The sequence below is a fragment of the Notolepis coatsorum genome, assembly GCF_963971535.1.
Source record: "Notolepis coatsorum genome assembly, chromosome: 17".
Taxonomy (NCBI): Eukaryota; Metazoa; Chordata; class Actinopteri; order Aulopiformes; family Paralepididae; genus Notolepis; species Notolepis coatsorum.
Genome location: NC_140181.1, coordinates 71,880,614 through 71,899,579, shown reverse-complemented (window position 1 = coordinate 71,899,579; position 18,966 = coordinate 71,880,614). Strand labels below are relative to the sequence as shown.

Genomic DNA, 18,966 nt, shown 5'->3' with positions numbered 1-18,966 from the left:
ACATTTCAACTGTAATGATGAATCAACCCTGAGAGACACATATCAACCGTAATGATGAATCAACCCTGAGAGACACATATCAACCATAACGATGAATCAACCCTGAGAGACACATATCAACCATAACGATGAATCAACCCTGAGAGACACATATCAACCATAACGATGAATCAACCCTGAGAGACACATATCAACCGTAACGATGAATCAACCCTGAGAGACACATATCAACCATAACGATGAATCAACCCTGAGAGACACATATCAACCATAATGATGAATCAACCCTGAGAGACACATATCAACCATAACGATGAATCAACCCTGAGAGACACATATCAACCGTAACGATGAATCAACCCTGAGAGACACATATCAACCGTAATGATGAATCAACCCTGAGAGACACATATCAACCATAACGATGAATCAACCCTGAGAGACACATATCAACCATAATGATGAATCACTGCTCCTGATCAGTGACTCGCACTTGAGCTTTATAGGTACTGATGAAGACTGACAGCCTATTCATGACACAGAAATACTTAACAAAGACAAAAACAAAGACAGGTAGGATATAAACTAGGGATGGACACGGTTATTCCAATATTGAACAATTCAAAACGACGTAGGTATAATTCGATTATGGTTTTGTTTGTGTCAACTTCACTGATTCCAAGTTTCTTGGCACAGAGTTTGGTAAAAGGGCCTTCATGTTCTCTGCTCCCTCTGCCTGGAATGCACTTCAAAAAACGTTGAAACTGCAGGCTACCATATCTGATTTTAAAGTTTAAATTACAGGCATTTTAAAGAATGAGATGGGAGAATGTCGATGCTTCATTGTATAATGTGGTGTTATATTTTATATTTATTAACTTGACCTTCTCTCCCCTACCTTTTAGCATGTTTAGTTCAGTTAGCTGGATAAACTGGCCACTCCCTCGCAAAAAAATGCCAGCTCCCTTCCTCACAGATCCCATTATACCATTCTGAATTATGTTTTTGTGCTTAGTTTTTCTAGAGGGGGCTTTTGAAATGTAAAATAATAGACCTAAAATGCTGATAATAAATCATATTCAGCCTATGGATTTACTGTGTCCTAAATAATGCACGTCATAGCTATACGGCACTCGCGAGTCGCGACACACACTATGTGGTTATTTTAATAATGGAGCATTGCAAATGTGAATCCCGCGGGGATATTTCTAATGAATGAAACCTATCGGCCGTTTGGCTCTGATTCGTTTCATATTCTCCGCTGTGGATGTATTTGCTTAACCGAAGCGCCCGGTAAAGCATAAATTGAAGCGTCTTTATGTGTGGATTGTGGATGTGAATTACGAGGAACCTGAATCTGTGGATTGTTGAATTGTATCACTGTCACTCACACGTTATTCGGTGACATAACTCCCACTTCCACATTCAAGATTCAAGATTCAAGATTCAAGATTCAAGAGTTTTAATTGTCACGGCATACAGGTATACAATGAAATGCGGCTGGTCTTACAACAATAACTGTGAACCGGACTTGCATTGCTGCAATATACACTATTTCATCCATTGCAAGTCAACACCCCCCCCCCCCTCCTTCCATTAACTCACTGGACTATCACTGAAATATTTATATTTATATTTATTTATTTGCACTAGCACTAAATGCACTTGGGACAATGATGGTATGTTATTATTATTGAGGACATTGGGACATTGATACTTTATTATTATATTACTATTATTATTGACATTATTATTTTGCACATGCTATATTTTATGTTTGTATGCCAGTGGTGATGTTCCTAACAAATCTTCGTTGTACCAACAATGACAAATAAAGATCTATTCTATTGTAACTGGGATTAAAATGTCTGAGGAGATGCGCTGTTTGACGGACTTGATGACGTGGACGACGTGACTTGAGAAAAGTGAATGAGCAATTGCAAGCCTTTGACGTTTTAATGAATGAATTTGAGAACATGCATTTATCTGTTCAAGCACTGTTATCTGATGATGAACAAGAGGGTGATGAACATGACTGGTATAAACCAAAGGTTAATCGATTCAATGCATGTATGGATGATGTCCGAAACAGATTAAAACCTGATTAATAGTGAAACTGTTAATAGCCTCCAAGCCTCTCTGACACAGTTATTTCGGGTGTCGTGCCTTGATAACTTTGGGAACCATGTATTTATATAGTACATGATACCTAAGCGCATACAGTACAGATATCCTCATAAGTATCTATTAATTCGTATAAATTAGATACTCTTTCTGAAAGAGTTGAACTGATTATTTTCGCTAGCAAGATCTCATTCGATTATTCATTCCATTAAGCCTACTGCCAGCAGGCACATTTAAAGAAATATAATCTGACTGATTGGGGTAATGAGAGACTTAAAATTAGCCTATAGAATTTAACTTGTCGGCAAGGCTATTGAGCCGTACTCTATTGTACCCATTCTGCAATCTGTTAATAAAGTTTTCAATCAATCAATCAGTCAATGCCGTTAGAATATCAGGATTTCGGAGATCGACATCTGCTGCCTTTTCAGGTGAGGCGGCCGCACGCAATTATCCTGAGTACTCAAGTCTGTTTCGAATTAACGAGAGTGAATCAGCCTTCGAGGAACAGGGATAGCCTGGTTTCAATCATCGGGTTAATTTAATCTGGCTAATGGGACTTTCGATCGACTTAGTTGAACCAGGTACGGGGAATAGGGCCCAGGTCTTACTCGAAAAAGAGATCATTGATCTCAAGTGACTACCTGGTAAAATAAATAAATAAAATAAACACTGATTATCTATTACCATCACATCTCCTCACCTTAGCAATCTGCACACACCAGTTGAGCAAGCGCTGGGGGTCCAGGCTGTCCTTGTGTTGCCTGATGTGATCCAGTAAGGATCCCTGGGAGCTGAGGCGTGTGACCAGCTGTAGACTGGCCCCTGGACAGATACCCAAGAGCCTGACAATGTAGAGGTGGTCCAGGCTGCCCATGGATAACATGTGCTGTACGGCAAGCAAGAGAAAACAATGATACTGTGTTTGCCAACAATGACACTTCAGAGTCAAAGGCATGATTGTGTAGCGAGTCACATCTGAAGTTCATATGTAATTTCATATGAAGGGTTTCACTGCAAAAAGCAATAGCCATTTTTTATAATATCAGCATTCATTACACAACACTTCCAAAGTACAGATGATTACCTTTTTGTTTTTTGTTTCTTTAAATAAGCATATGTCTTAAAAGAACACGCCAACATTTTGGGAAATTAGCTTATCATCCTCTCCAGAGAGAGACAAGAAGATAGATACCAGTTTCCTGCGTTCCTGTGTGTTCAGTAGAAACTATAGCTGTCTGGCTGCACATTAGCCTAGCTTAGCACAATGAATGGAAGCTTTCTGTTACAGTGACGGGTAGCCTAGGCATTGTCCAACTTAACACCTCTCTCTGGCTCTTACATCAGTGATCTCCGTGAAGGTCTGTCTGCCTGAGCGGTCCTGGATGGTCTTAATGGCTACAGGGATCTTTACCGTCTCTCCCTCTGGCGTCCAAACACCCTGAAAGAGAGAGAGTTTAGCTGCCATTACATCTGGCCACGTGTAGAGTAGAGTCGGCTATTGACCAAGCACTGGATGGGTAAAAAAGATAATTTAAATACTACTACTAATAATAACCTTGTGTACTGTGCCAAAGACTCCTGAACCAAGAGCTTTGATCTTCTTCAGCTCTGGAACCCTTAGGATGCGGGCTTTGACCTTAGTCCCCTTCTCTCCAGGATCCGGTGGTTCTGTACTCTGCCCAGACAAGAGCAAAACCAAGATGATAAAATGTTCCAATGTTTCCTCAACTAAGCCTGTGTGGGGGAAAAAAGCAAAGCATGGACATAGTTGTGTCTGTAGCAACAGTCCAGGGGCCAGTCTGTCTCCTTGGAGCTCACCTTTCCACTCTCCAAGTACCTCCTCATGGCTCTCTTGCGCCGGATGGCCAGGCCTCTGTGGTACAGCAAGCCCAGCACGAACACCGCCAGGCAGAAGATCAGGCCGGCCGGGACACCTAACGCTATCCCTGTGATCTGACCGCTGCAGGGACAATGATTAGAGAGAGAGAGAGAGAGAGAGAGAGAGAGAGAGAGTGTGTAAAGTGCCTGGGGAATGAATGATAATTGGCATGGGAATGAGTCTTGGTTCACTAGAATGAATATAAAACACTAGAGGTGTTTTATATTCACCAACAGGGGGAGACACTCACCTACTCATTGCTAATCTGGCTGCTTCTAAGCAGTCGTTCAGTCCTGGTCCTGAACATCTGTAATAAGACACAGCATTAGGATCCGACAAGTCCAAAATCTCCAATAAAGGGGTTATAGCATGCGGGTTAAGTGATCATTATATGATATTCTGTACCCGCAAAAAACTAAAACAAAAGGCTGGCTGCCACAAAACAGTCACATCTAGAGACCTCAAAACCTACTCTAGCGAGGCCTTCAACCTTGAACTGGAGAGTCTGGACTGGTCAGATGAACTCAATGATACACTGGTTGAAGAAACATGGCTTGGCTTCAAAACCAAATTCTCAACAATACTAAACGACATGGCCCCCCTAAGAACCACCAGGGTAAAAAATCGCGCTGAGCCGTGGATGCACTCCGACATACTGGCCGCTATGAAAACCAGAGACAAAAAATGCTCTGAGTTTCGTAAAAGTCAGTCTAAGCTTACTAAAAGCACGAGCAGTGAACTCCAAGCCCACGTGACTGAACTCAAACTAGAAAGAAACAGACTAAGAAACGACGTAAACTCCATGATCAAAACTGCAAAAAAGAATTTCATCAATGACAAAACTGAGGAAAACAAAAACAAACCACGTGAACTTTGGAAATTACTCAATAATCAACTAGGATGCAGTAAAAAACTTAAAACCAGATTCTCAAACATAAACATAAAAACGGACAACACGCTCATCACAGACAAGCTGGATGTAGCCAATTACTTAAACATTTTCTTCACAAACATAGCCACAACACTGGTAAACAAACTACCCTCCCACTCAGGGCTTTATGGGGTAGAACACATAGTAGCTTACTACAAAAACCTAGGGGTCCGCAAGGACGACTTCAAGCTGGAAATGGTAACAACAGATGAGGTACTCAATAAACTGAGCGCCCTCCAACCTAACAAGGCCACTGGCCATGACAACATCCCCTCCAAATTCCTCAGAGACTCAGCAGCCGCCATCACTCCAATCATCACACACATAATAAACCTCTCCATAAAACAGGGACACGTCCCCAAGGACTTCAAAATTGCGAGGGTGACCCCTCTGCACAAAAAGGGCAGCAAATTAGACCCAGGCAACTACCGCCCTGTTTCTATTCTCACCTCCATCTCGAAAGTCATGGAAAAAATAGTCTACGAACAGGTCGAAAAGTACCTAGCGGAAGAAAATCTAATCTACGAATTCCAATCTGGCTTCAGAACATCCCACTCCACTGACACATGCCTTCTCTATTTGAATGACCACATCAAACAAGAGGTGGACGCAGGCAAATACTGCGGCATGGTCATGCTGGACCTACAAAAGGCCTTTGACACGGTCAATCACTCCATTCTGATTGACAAGCTAAAAGCAATTGGTTTTGATAGTCTATCAGTGAGCTGGATGCAATCCTACCTTGAGGGGAGGGAACAGATGGTGGAGGTAAACGGTACCCTATCCCCCCCCCTCACAGTGAGCTGTGGTGTTCCACAAGGAAGCATACTAGGACCGCTACTGTTCCTAATTTATGCAAATGACATGTCGTCAGCTTGTGACTGCAACTTGTTCCTGTTTGCGGACAACTCAGCCCTGCTGGTCTCTGACAAGAACAAGTTACAGGTTGAAAAAACCCTCAGCTCGGAACTAGGCAGAATCTGCATATGGCTCGCTGATAACAAACTATCATTACACATGGGCAAAACAGAGTCCATTCTCTTCGGTTCAAATAACAAACTCAGCAAGACTGACGGCTTCTCAGTTACAGTGGGTGACAATATTGTCACAAGGAAAGATGAAATTACCTACCTGGGTTCCATCCTAGAGGCTAATCTCTCCTGTGACAAAAATACAAAATGGCATCCAATGTAATAAAAAAAGTCAACCAACGAACTCGATTCTTGTACCGGATCTCCTCTCTGGTAAACAAGAATACCCTGAAGACTCTGGCAGGAGCACTCATTCAGGGGTACTACGACTATGCTTGCACCTCATGGTACCAAAGCACCTCAAAGGCGCTAAAAACAAAATTACAAACATCTCAAAACAAACTGGTCAGACTACTGCTTGACCTTACTCCTAGAACCCACCTCACCCCTGCCCACTTTGACAACCTAGGATGGCTTAGAGTAGACGACAGAGTACAGCAACTTGCAATGGGCCTGGTCTACAAGATACACTACACGACCAAGGTACCCATGTACATGGCAAAATACTTCCCAAAGGTCAGTGAATACCACGATCACAACACCAGAGGGAGCTCCACAAATCATGTTAAACCCAGATTCGGCTCAAATAAGGGACTAAACACGTTTCGCAATGAATGAATGAATGAATGAATGAATGAATGAATGAATGAATGAATGAATGAATGAATTTTTATTCACACACACACACGATACATTTTACATGCGAGTATCCTCATGTGATAACATGTCGCAAATTGTGTGCATGTGCCAGGTCTCCCAAGAAGCTATTTAAAGCTTTTGGAGGGAGCCTGAACACAGATACAAACAGAATATGAACAAACAAAACAATAACAAAATGAACAAACAAACAAACAAAAACAAAACAAAAAACTACAACGTGGGTAGGTTTACACACCTACCTACTACTGACATATAACAGAGATACATAATACAGACAAATTTATTCCTAAGTTATAATTTTAATTAGAGATATGATTATGCCACAATCAATGTGGAACGCCCTACCCAAAGCTGTAAAGGAATGTGGGTCACTACCCACTTTCAAAACCTCTCTCAAGGGACACCTACGGGAGACTGCAATTCAACACTGGCCCCTGTAAATATCCTAACCCAACCCCCTCCAATGTACAGTCATTTACCTAGTATGGTTTTGTCAATAGTCCAATGTACAATTTTGTTTGTTTGTACAGTGTCTCCTCCCCCCCCCCCTCAATGTACAGTTTTGCTTGTTTATACAGTGTGCCCCCCCCCCCCAACCACCTCCAATGTAAATTACCCTGTATGGTTGTCAATATCCCAATGTACCCAACCCCCCCCACCCAACCTCCTCCAATGTACAGTTTCTACGTCAAATGTATATACTCCCTTTTCTTGACTCCTTCTGTATCACAAACAGTACTGTATTTGCAAATCTGGTATGTCATAAATGTATAGATGTAGCAGTACTGACTATCTGTATGTCATGTATGTCATATATGTCCTGATGAATTGAAAATGGGGGACCCTGATGTAAACAAGACGAAAGTCTTTCTCTGGTCTGCATCCCCTTAACAATTGTGTGTATTGAGCTGTACTGTATTGTACCCATTCTGCAATCTGTTAATAAAGTTTTCAATCAATTCAATCAATCAATCTGGACTATTCTATACGTTGTGATATATTCATACATGAGCACACGCGTGCGCCCAGACATGCATGCATGCACACGCGCATTGAGTGTAGTATCACCCCTGCGTGCAGTTGGCGTGGCACGGTTCACAATGGCCCTCCTTGTTGGGGTACTTGAAGATGAGTCCCTTCTGTCCGTCGTTCACTCCACTGGGACAGGAAAACACACAGTAAGGCCCGTCCCTCAGGTTGGCACACACCACACACTTATCTGCTTCCTGCGACAGAGAGAGAGAGAGAGAGAGAGAGAGAGAGAGAGAGAGAGAGAGAGAGAGAGAGAGAGAGAGAGAGAGAGAGAGAGAGAGAGAGATTACATTCCAATGACAGAGAAGAACGCATTTTTATCATTACTGTGATTAATAGTTAAATAATGCTAGACGTTTAGTCTAATACTATATTCAGGTATTACTTCATGTATTACTTTTTATTTATTTTTTGTTTCTGAGCCAGGACGAATGTGAAAAGGCCAACGACTATGTAATTTGGAATCTAGTGGGCATTAAATCAGAGAAGAATTAAACATGAAATCCTTTAATGGAAGGAAGCAGCTACTTTTCAAGTGTTGCCTTACAGCCATTGGATGAAAGGAATGTGACATCACAAGCAAGGCATTTATTTTTTAAAGGTGTGTGTGTGTGTGTGTGTGTGTGTGTGTGTGTGTGTGTGTGTGTGTGTGTGTGTGTGTGTGTAGGTGTGTGTGTGTGTGTGTGTGTGTGTGTGTGTGTGTGTGTGTGTGTGTGTGTGTGTGTGTGTGTGTGTGTGTGTGTGTGTGTGTGTGTGTGTGTGTGTGTGTGTGTGTGTGTGTGCGTGTGTGTGTGGGGGATAGAAATTAATCGCTGTTTGATTAGGAGGTTCCCCGTAAGCCACAGGCAAACACAGACAAGTCACGTCGCGGAAACACTGTTCGTTATTGTAGAAAATGTGACAAGAAATGTAACATTAAGGCAGACTAAAACCTGTGTGGAAGGAAATATTTCAGCTGTGTTTGTAACAAGAAGGTGAGTCATAGTTCCAACGCTTTCAGGAATGAGAGTGGGTGCCAGGAAGAATGTGATAATTTACTGTATCACACTGGTGCTCAATAAACTACAATACGTCCAAAACTCTGCTGCTCGCATGCTCACCTCCACCCGCCAATCCAACCACATCACCTCCATGCTCCACGATCTCCACTGGCTCCCCATCATGTACAGGATTCAGTTAAAAATTCTTCTCATCACCTTCAAAGCCCTCAACAACCTGGCCCCCTCCTACCTCTCTGACCTCCTTCTCCACCACATGCCTACCCGCTGCCTCAGGTCTGCAGATGCTAACCTCCTCCAACCCATCAGAACTAAGCGCTATATAAATCTGATGTATTATTATTATTATTATTAAATTTTTAAATAAAGTGTAGCGACAGGTATGCAGATGAACATATGACATATACTGTAGAGTCAAGCAGACAGACAGATATAGGGTAACGTTGTATTTACGGGTCCAATGCAGCTGGGTCTCCCGTCCTGAGGCTGGCACTCTGGGTGACAAGCTACACACTCCCCCTGGGGTCCGACGAACTCCCTGGGAGCCCTGTGGACATAGCATTCAACCCCTGGTCACATCTCCGGTCAAACTAGAATAAATCAGTGTAAAAAGTATCATGTACAAATACGGCCGTGACCACGTATGCAAATGCAGACACTGACCCGATGTAGAAGCTGCATTGAGCCACGCAGGTGCCGTCTCGGCTGTGGTTCCTGCAGGAGAGACACTGGTCGGGCCCCGGGCCCCAGCAGCCTGAGTCTGAACACAGCGGGTCACAGACATGGCCCTCCTCCACTGGAGACAACAACAACAACAACAACAACAACAACAGTTGGTACTAGATGTAACCATTGATTTCTATAATTTGTCCCATGGAATAATAATAATAATAATAATTCATTACATTTACAGGTATATAGCGCTTTTCTAGACACTCAAAGCGCTCCCCACAATGTAGGGTGGAAATTGCCTCCTTCACCAGCAGCCTATAGTATTATTATTATTAATGAATTAAATTACATTTAATAAATATTATTAATTCATTATTATTAATTCATTATATTATTACGATTCAAATGTATAGAGACAACCAGACAATTAATCAGTTAAGGGGCCAGTTCTTCATAAATGTTTTGTCATATAGGTTTATAGTTGGTGAGCAGCCTCATTCACAACAACAACAATAATAATAAAACAGTACCTCAGGGCCCTGTTTCTTGTACGTGGTTCAACTAAGTCGATCAAGATGTCATTATCCAGCTTCAGTTAACCCGATGTTTGAAGCCAGGATTTTCCTGTTCCAAGAAGGTGGATTCAGTCTCGTTAACTCAAGCCAGACTTGATTCTCAGGATCAGTGCGCGCGCCCGCCTCAGCTGAGAAGACAGCAGGTGTCGATCGCAGAAATCCTGATTCTCTAGCGGCATTGATTGATTAATTGATTTAAAACTTTATTAACATATTGCAGTACGGCTCAATCGCCTCGCCGACAAGTTAAATGCGTTATCTATAGGCTAATTTTAAGTCCCTCATTACCTCAATCAATCAGATTATATTTCTTTAAACTTGCCTGCTGGATTGAATAATCAAATGAGATCTTGCTAGCGAAAATAATTAGTTAACTGTTATACAGAATTACGATACGGCTCTCTTACCCATTGATTGATGTATAGTCAATCTTTAACTTATCTCCAATGTGGTCTAACGGGTTGTTCTTTTGACTTTCACACAGACGACCGGGGTTCAAGACCCTAGTCGTCTCCTTCTTTTTGCAATATAGGAATAATTCAATTTGGTGCACGTTGAGAGCTATATAAAGAATGACATCCTCAATGCATGTAGATTTATAATATTCTAACTTAAAACCAGGCTACTTTGGCGTATAATCATTAATATTATATTCAAAAAAATCATATTGGAAAGACCGGGTTTTGAACCCCGGTCGCTGGGTTGGCAGGCTTGAGCACTACCGCTGGACCACTGTGCCAGATGGGATAAATTCATTGTTTATACATTAATGAACGAGAGACCCGTGTTTAGAATATCCTTTGTTATGAATGAAGTTTATCTCTTTATCCTCATTCATTAATGTGACGTCAACGGCTCATTCAATTTCTCAAATCCGTCAAACAGCGCATCTCATCAGACATCTTAATCCCAGTTACAATTAAAATAACCACATAATGTGTACATCGCACGAGCGAGCGCCACCGTCGCCACGGTATATATAACGTGCATTATTTAGGACAAAGTGAATTTAGTATCAGCATTTTGGGTCTATTTTACATTTCAAAAGCCCCCTCTGGAAGAATGGAGCACAAGAACGTAATTCAGAATGGTATAATGCAGATCGTAGACTGTGGGAATAGTTTCAGGAAACGGGCCGTCACTTCTTTGCGGGGGCGTGGCGATGGTTCAGGCTAAGTTGAACTTGAACTCTGCTTTCGACCAGGCTCAAACTTTTGGATATGTTGTCATGGTGATTTGGAAAATCCACGTACATGGAACCCGAAAGTCCGGCTAACTCAGTTATCCAGTTAAAGTTATCCGGCTAACTCAGTTATCCAGGTACAAGAAACAGGGCCCAGATGAAGAACCATTTAACTCCATTATACGTTTTTAGAGGAACAATGTTTACAAACTTTATTATCTAAAGATGGTAAGTTAAGAGTATTGTGTTCACTCGTAGTTAAAGACAGTAGAGGTTGATTACTTTCTTGTGATATATCACATTCATACTCAATATTACTCAATATTTGTGGCCCTATTCCCCGTACCTGGTTCAACTAAGTCGATCAAAAGTCCCATTATCCAGATTAAATTAACCCGATGTTTGAATCCAGGCTTTCCCTGTTCCTCTCTCCCTCGAACGCTGATTCAGTCTCATTAATTCGAACCAGACTTGATACTCAGGATAATTGCGCGCGGCCGCCTCACCTGAAAAGACAGCAGGTGTCGATCGCAGAAATCCTGATTTTCTAACGGCATTGACTGATTGATTGATTTAAAACTTTATTAACAGATTGCAGAATGGGTACAATACAGTACGGCTCAATAGCCTCGCCGACAAGTTAAATGCATATCTATAGGCTAATTTTAAGTCCCTCATTACCCCAATCAATCAGATTATATTTCTTTAAATGTGCCTGCTGGCAGTAGGCTTAATGGAATGAATAATCGAATGAGATCTTGCTAGCGAAAATAATTAGTTCAACTCTTTCAGAATAAGTAGATACAAACAAGCCCAAAGAGTATCTAATTGATACGAAATAATAGATACTTATGAGGATATCTGTACTGTATGCGCTCGGCTTAGGTATCATGTACTTTATATATAAATACATGGTTCCCAAAGTTTTCAAGGCGCGACCCCCGAAATAACGTGTCAGAGAGGCTAGGAGGGAGGCTATAAAGTTTCACTATTAATCAGGTTTTAATCTGTTTCAGACATCATCCATACATGCATTGAATTGATTAACCTTTGGTTTATACCAGTGACACCTTATGTTCATCATCAGATAATAGTGCTTGAACAGATAAATGCATTTTCTCAAATTAATTCATCAAAACGTCAAAGGCTCATTCAATTTCTCAAATCCGTCAAAATCCGTCTCATCAGACATTTTAATCCCAGTTACAATATCACAATAACGTGTGAGTGACTAGTGATACAATTCAACAATCCACAGATTCAGATTCCTCGTAATTAATATCCACAGTCCACACATAAAGACGCTTCAATTTATGCTTGAATGAAACACAATCCGGGCGCTCCGTTAAGCAAATACATCAACAGTGAAGAATATGAAACTAATCAGAGCCAAACGCCCGGTTTCATAAAAAATATCCCAGCGGGATTCACATTTGCAATGCTCCGCATTATTAAAATAACCACATAGTGTGTCGCGATGCGCGAGCGCCGTATCCGTATAACTATGATGTGCATGGCGGCTACGTGGCGTAGTGGGCAAGGCACTCGCCACGAAATGCTGGAGACGCTGGGCTCGTCAGTTCGAGCCCAGCGCTCCACATTTGCTTTCAGTTTAGCTGGTCGTCCACAGTAATACACATTGGCCGTATTACTGGGAGGGAAACTGAAGGGTGGGGATCGGGCATTGTGGACAGCGACTCCTACAGGTCGGTTGGTGCGCCTGCGCAGTAGAATCAGGAAGTGTCGGGGGCAGCGTGAGCCTCCCACGCGTTACTCCTCGCCACTGAGAGATCGAGCTGCGCAGGTGAAAAGATGCGACTGCTGTTACCTCAAGTACCGGAGGGGACTTGTGCTATGTATGACTTATGGCGTGGATCCACCTGCCTCATATTTCTTGGCGCAAGCGTCTTTTTTCAATGTATTCCAATGGGGACGGAGCGTATGCGGCCGCACGGCCGCCTATAAGGAAATGCGCTGCAGTCAGCTTCTTTTTTCAGCGCATTTCACCTTTTTTGTGCGGCCGCACACAGCGTTTTAAAGTTGAAACTTTCTGAACTTTACAGAGTGATGCGCTGGGCGCATATTCAGAGGCTCGCGCTGCAGAGCTCCACCCCCAGTACTACCGGCGCACTGCCAGCATTTTTGTGAGCTAAGTGGACGCAGGCCCTTAGTCCACATTGCAGCCGGCTTGTGGGAGGCAAGAAACAGCGTCCGTGACAGGGGAGGGTTGAATTGGATGATACGAAATTGGGATGGGAGAAAATATAGAAAAGAAATGGGAGAAAAAGTGGATAAAAAAAAAATAACTATGATGTGCATTATGTAGGACAAAGTAAATCTATAGGCTGAATATGATTTATTATCAGCATTTTAGGTATATTATTTTACATTTCAAAAGCCCCCTCTAGAAAAACGAAGCACAAAAACATAATTCAGAATGGTATAATGGGATCTAGACTGTGAGAATTATTTAAGGAAGGGAGTTGGCATTTCTTTGCGAGGGCGTGGCCATGGTTTATCCAGCTAACTGAACTAAACCCTGCCCTCGACCAGGTTCAAACTTTTTGATTTGTTGCCATAGTGATTTAGACAATCCGACGTCGGGGAACGGAATGGTCTGGCTTAAGTCAAGCTATCCTGAAAATTATCCGGCTAACTCAGTTAGCCAGGTACTGTACGAGGAATAGGGCTCCCTCCAAAAGCTTTAAATATAGCTTCTTGGGAGACCTGGCACATGCACACAATTTCGTCTATGTTGTTTTCACATGAAGATATGTATATGTAATATATCGTGTGTGTGTGTGTGTGTGTGTGTGTGAATAAATTCATTCATTCATTCATTCATTCATTCATTCATTCATTCAATGTATGTATGAGTTATATGGTTCTTCAGTGCAAGGGTTAATTAACAACAATCTCAACAACTACTAAGTGAAGCAATTAATTTACAGTAAGTAATAACAGAAAGTGAACAGCCTGATATACCTTTGATCTTACCCCCCCCCCCCCACACCCCACCCCATCTTTCTAACCAGCTCCCCATCCTTCTAACCAGCTCCCCATCCTTCTAACCAGCTCCCCATCCTTCTAACCAGCCCCATCCTTCTAACCAGCCCCATCCTTCTAACCAGCTCCCCATCCTTCTAACCAGCTCCCCATCCTTCTAACCAGCCCCATCCTTCTAACCAGCTCCCCATCCTTCTAACCAGCTTCTCATTCTTCTAACCAGCTTCTCATTCTTCTGGCCAGCTTATCATCCTTCTAACCAGCTCACCATCCTTCTAACCAGCCCCATCCTTCTAACCAGCTCCCCATCCTTCTAACCAGCTCCCCATCTTTCTAACCAGCTCCCCATCCTTCTAACCAGCTCCCCATCTTTCTAACCAGCTCCCCATCCTTCTAACCAGCTCCCCATCTTTCTAACCAGCTCCCCATCCTTCTAACCAGCTCCCCATCCTTCTAACCAGCTCCCCATCCTTCTAACCAGCTCCCCATCTTTCTAACCAGCTCCCCATCCTTCTAACCAGCTCCCCATCCTTCTAACCAGCTCCCCATCCTTCTAACCAGCTCCCCATCCTTCTAACCAGCTCCCCATCCTTCTAACCAGCTCCCCATCCTTCTAACCAGCCAGCCTTCTTCTAGCCAGCTTCTCATTCTTCTGACCAGCTTCTCGTTCTTCTAGCCAGCTTCTCATCCTTCTAACCAGCTTCTCGTTCTTCTAGCCAGCTTCTCATCCTTCTAACCAGCTTCTCGTTCTTCTAGCCAGCTTCTCACTCTTCTAGCCATCTTCTCATCATTCTAACCAGCTTCTCACTATTCTAGCCAGCTTCTCATCCTTCTAGCCAGCTCCCCATCCTTCTAACCAGCTCCCCATCCTCTGAACCAGCTTCACATCCTTCTCACCAGTTCTCATTCTTCTAACCAGTTCTCATTCTTCTAGCCATCTTCTCATCATTCTAACCAGCTTCTCATCCTTCTAACCAGCTTCTCATCCTTCTAGCCAGCTCCCCATCCTTCTAACCAGTTCTCATTCTTCTAACCAGCTTCTCATCCTTCAAACCAGCTTCTTGTTCTTCTAGCCAGCTTCTTGTTCTTCTAGCCAGCTTCTCATCATTATAACCAGCTTCTCATTCTTCAGCTCCTCGTTCTTCTAACCAGTTCTCATTCTTCTAACCAGCTTCTCATTCTTCTAACCAGCTTCTCATCCTTCTAGCCAGCTTCTCATCCTTCTAACCAGCTTCTCATTCTTCTAACCAGCTTCTCATTCTTCTAACCAGCTTCTCATCCTTCTAACCAGCTTCTCATCCTTCTAGCCAGCTTCTCATCCTTCTAACCAGCTTCTCATCCTTCTAACCAGCTTCTCATCCTTCTAGCCAGCTTCACATCCTTCTAACCAGTTCTCATTCTTCTAACCAGCTTCTCATCCTTCAATCCAGCTTCTTGTTCTTCTAGCCAGCTTCTCATTCTTCTAGCCAGCTTCTCATCATTATAACCAGCTTCTCATTCTTCAGCTCCTCGTTCTTTTAGCCAGCTTCTCATTCTTCTAGCCAGCTTCTCATCATTATAACCAGCTTCTCATTCTTCTAACCAGCTTCTCATCCTTCTAACCAGCTTCTCATCCTTCTAGCCAGCTTCTCATCCTTCTAATCAGCTTTGCATCCTTCTAACCAGCTTCTCATTCTTCAGCTCCTCGTTCTTTTAGCCAGCTTCTCATTCTTTTAGCCAGCTTCTCATCATTATAACCAGCTTCTCATTCTTCTAACCAGCTTCTCATCCTTCTAACCAGCTTCTCATCCTTCTAGCCAGCTTCTCATTCTTCTAGCCAGCTTCTTGTCCTTCTAACCAGCTCCTCATTCTTCTAGCCAGCTTCTTATTCTTCTAACCAGCCTCTCATCCTTCTAGCCAGCTTCTTATTCTTCTAACCAGCTTCTCATCATTCTAGCCCGCCTCTCGTCCTTCTAACCAGCTTCTCATCATTCTAGCCCGCCTCTCGTCCTTCTAACCAGCTTCTCATCATTCTAGAGGGCTCCCCATCCCATCCCATCCCAGCTCACCACACTCTACTAAGGGCCTGTTGTTTTTGATGTCATTGGGTCTGGTTTTGCGGCCTCTGAACAGCCGGGTCCAGTTGACGGTGTGGTGGTAGCAGAGCTCTCCGTTCTGGCTCAGGTAGACGCTGCCGTCGTTGATCTCCCGGAGTGAACGCAGCCCGAGGGAGGTGAGGGTCGGGACGTGCATCACCATCAGAGAGAAGCGCCTGGAGAGCAGGGTGGAGAGCAGGGTGGAAGTTGAGGAAGGAGAACAGACAGAATAGGAAGTTAGAGAAAGATGGAATACTGCTGTATTTAAACAAACACTCACCTTACCACTCACTTTATTCACTAGACACTTTAACACACTTTATATTTATCTATTATTATTAAAGAGATTTGCACCAAATTCATACCTCATTTTGCACCCTACCCCACGTTTTGTACCTCTGCATTTGACCTCACTGTTACTAATTTTACTCTGTATTGTATTGTATATATGTATATTGACTTTACCTACTTTTTACTTACTTGTTCATTTTTTTAACTTACTTTCTTTTTACTGTATGTATAGCACACTCTCAGGGGCTCATACAGAAACATGCATTTCATTATAAAGTATTCTGTATTTTGTTCTGACAAATAATAAACAAACTTGGAACTTGAAACTAGAGAGAAGACAATGTTGGACGACTAATAGGATTTTTTACAACTGTTTGATTTCAAGTGAGAAGTGAAAGTGAAAACATTGTTGTAATGGCAGAGATTTGCTGATCACTTTCCAAGAAATAATGCATACAAATGTCTAATCAACATAAAAAAAAAAAAGCAATTAAGACCCTAACAACCAATTAGTCGACTAATTGACTGACTGAGAGGTGGCAGCCATAAATACATAAATATATCTAATGTCAAATGATCCGATGAAGGTTCACTCAGTAGTACAAATGTGTAAATTTTTTACCCAGTTTAATCACCTGTACATTGTATATTGCTGTTGCACTTTTACTGTTACATTTGCACTCTGGTTGGATGCCAAACTTCTTTTAGTTGTACTGTACTTGTGCTGTATGATGACAATACATTTGAATCTAATCAAATCTTTTTTTTATCCACTTTTTATCCTTATTTTCTATTTTTTCTCCCATCCCAATTTCATGTATCCAATTCTCCCCTCCCCTATCTTGAACGTTGCTCGACTATGCCCCCCACTGGTCGGTTGTAGAGAGGATAGAAGCCTTGCATCACGTGTTCCCTCCGGCACACAAGGAGGCAGCCTGTCACATATTTTCGCCTGCCAGCGCGGACTCTCATTGGCGAGGTGTAACGCATGGGAAGCTCACACTACCCTCGCCACTTCCTGTCTCTGCTGTGCAGGTGTCTCCCAACCGACCTTTAGGGGTCGCTGTCCACAACGTCCAATCCCCACCCATCGACTTCCACCCACTGACTCTGCCAAATGAGCCAGTACGACGGCCGGCCCAAGCCGAAGGCAATGCTGAGACTGGGATTCGATACCGGAGTCTCTTGCATTGGTGATGAGCGCAATCTCCGCTACGCCACCCAGCCGCTAATCTAATCTAATCTTGTAACAATGTGATTCATATCCACACATTAGACACTAACCACAATAACAACAACGTCATTCATGAATACAAGTGCCATGCTGTATGTAGTCTGGGGTGTCAGAGAGTGACAGGATCACACACACACACACACACACACACACACACACACACACACACACACACACACACACACACACACACACACACAGGTGTAACGGTACACAAAAACGTTAGGTTATGACTATAACCAAGTTCTGGTGGACGCTCAGCGTCTCATTGCATATATCTCGCTTCAGCATATATATACTGAATACATTTCAAAATGTACCTTTAAATGCCAGCATTCATCTGGCCACACCCCCATCCGCTTACCTACATAAGCAGGGGTGGTGCCACACACTCATCTCCTTCCCAACAAATTTCACCACAATGAAAAATCAAGGGCCGCAGCGGCATCTAGACGCTGAGCGTCCACTAGTGTTAACAGAACTTGGTTATAGTCATAACCTAACGTTCTGTATCACACTAGCTCCCGCTCAGCGTCTCATTGCATAATAGGAGCTGAGCGGGAGCTAGAAGCTCGACAAATGTACCCCGCTGAGGCCCCCCACAACCATCAGATCAGGGAGGACCGAGCCCCCCGACCCCCCCTAATGGAGGGCACCCCCCCTATTGGGGGCTTCACGGCAAGGCCGTAGCAGCGGAGCGCGAAGGAAGACCCAGACCCACCAAAGGGACTGGACCCCCTGGAACGGGGGCCCGGAGAAGTCCATGATGCCAGCATCAAGACCCCACCAGGTGGGCACTTAGTGACCCCGCCCCCCACATCGCCAGCGTATTCGGACAAAGGCCCCTCAGCCGAGCGGGCCCTGTCCCCCCAATAGTACACCGCCTGGCACACTGACCCTGCAGAACAGGCAGTCAGCATGGCCGTAAGCACACAAAAAAGGTTAACCAACGGAAGCAGGCAGCACACCGGGGAAAAACCAGGCAACAGGCTGTTAACCCTAGCCTGGAGACTGCGGACGAGACAGGCGCCAGAGGGGACAGCTGAACACAGCCGCCCCGGCGGAAGAGGCGTAAGCTGGCGTTGTTGCATGACCAAGCCTCCATTTAAAAAAAACCCACCCAGAGGGGTTGAGGCAGAGAAGGCTGACACGATTGGCAGACGTCATGAACGTGCAGGGGCACCCTCAACCGGTGAACCCGGGAGTTGACACTGCTCCAACACACCAGGGAATCAACCACCTTGGTGTTACCCAATGCGGTGGTTGTTCCTA

The 18,966-nt window shown here is 43.5% G+C and overlaps 1 protein-coding gene across 1 annotated transcript in view; it reads right to left on the bottom strand.

The window, feature by feature from the left end:
* The window catches only part of erbb3b (erb-b2 receptor tyrosine kinase 3b), a 51,250-nt gene that overhangs the window by 5,565 nt on the left and 26,719 nt on the right, over positions 1–18,966 (bottom strand). Inside the window, exons 12-20 of the mRNA XM_084333004.1 lie at positions 16,143–16,345; positions 9,322–9,454; positions 9,112–9,205; positions 7,697–7,854; positions 4,257–4,313; positions 3,946–4,087; positions 3,683–3,802; positions 3,467–3,565; positions 2,828–3,013 (exon numbers count right to left, since the gene is read on the bottom strand). Coding sequence (XP_084189130.1) covers positions 2,828–3,013; positions 3,467–3,565; positions 3,683–3,802; positions 3,946–4,087; positions 4,257–4,313; positions 7,697–7,854; positions 9,112–9,205; positions 9,322–9,454; positions 16,143–16,345 — 1,192 coding nt within the window. The remainder of the gene's footprint in view (positions 1–2,827; positions 3,014–3,466; positions 3,566–3,682; positions 3,803–3,945; positions 4,088–4,256; positions 4,314–7,696; positions 7,855–9,111; positions 9,206–9,321; positions 9,455–16,142; positions 16,346–18,966) is intronic.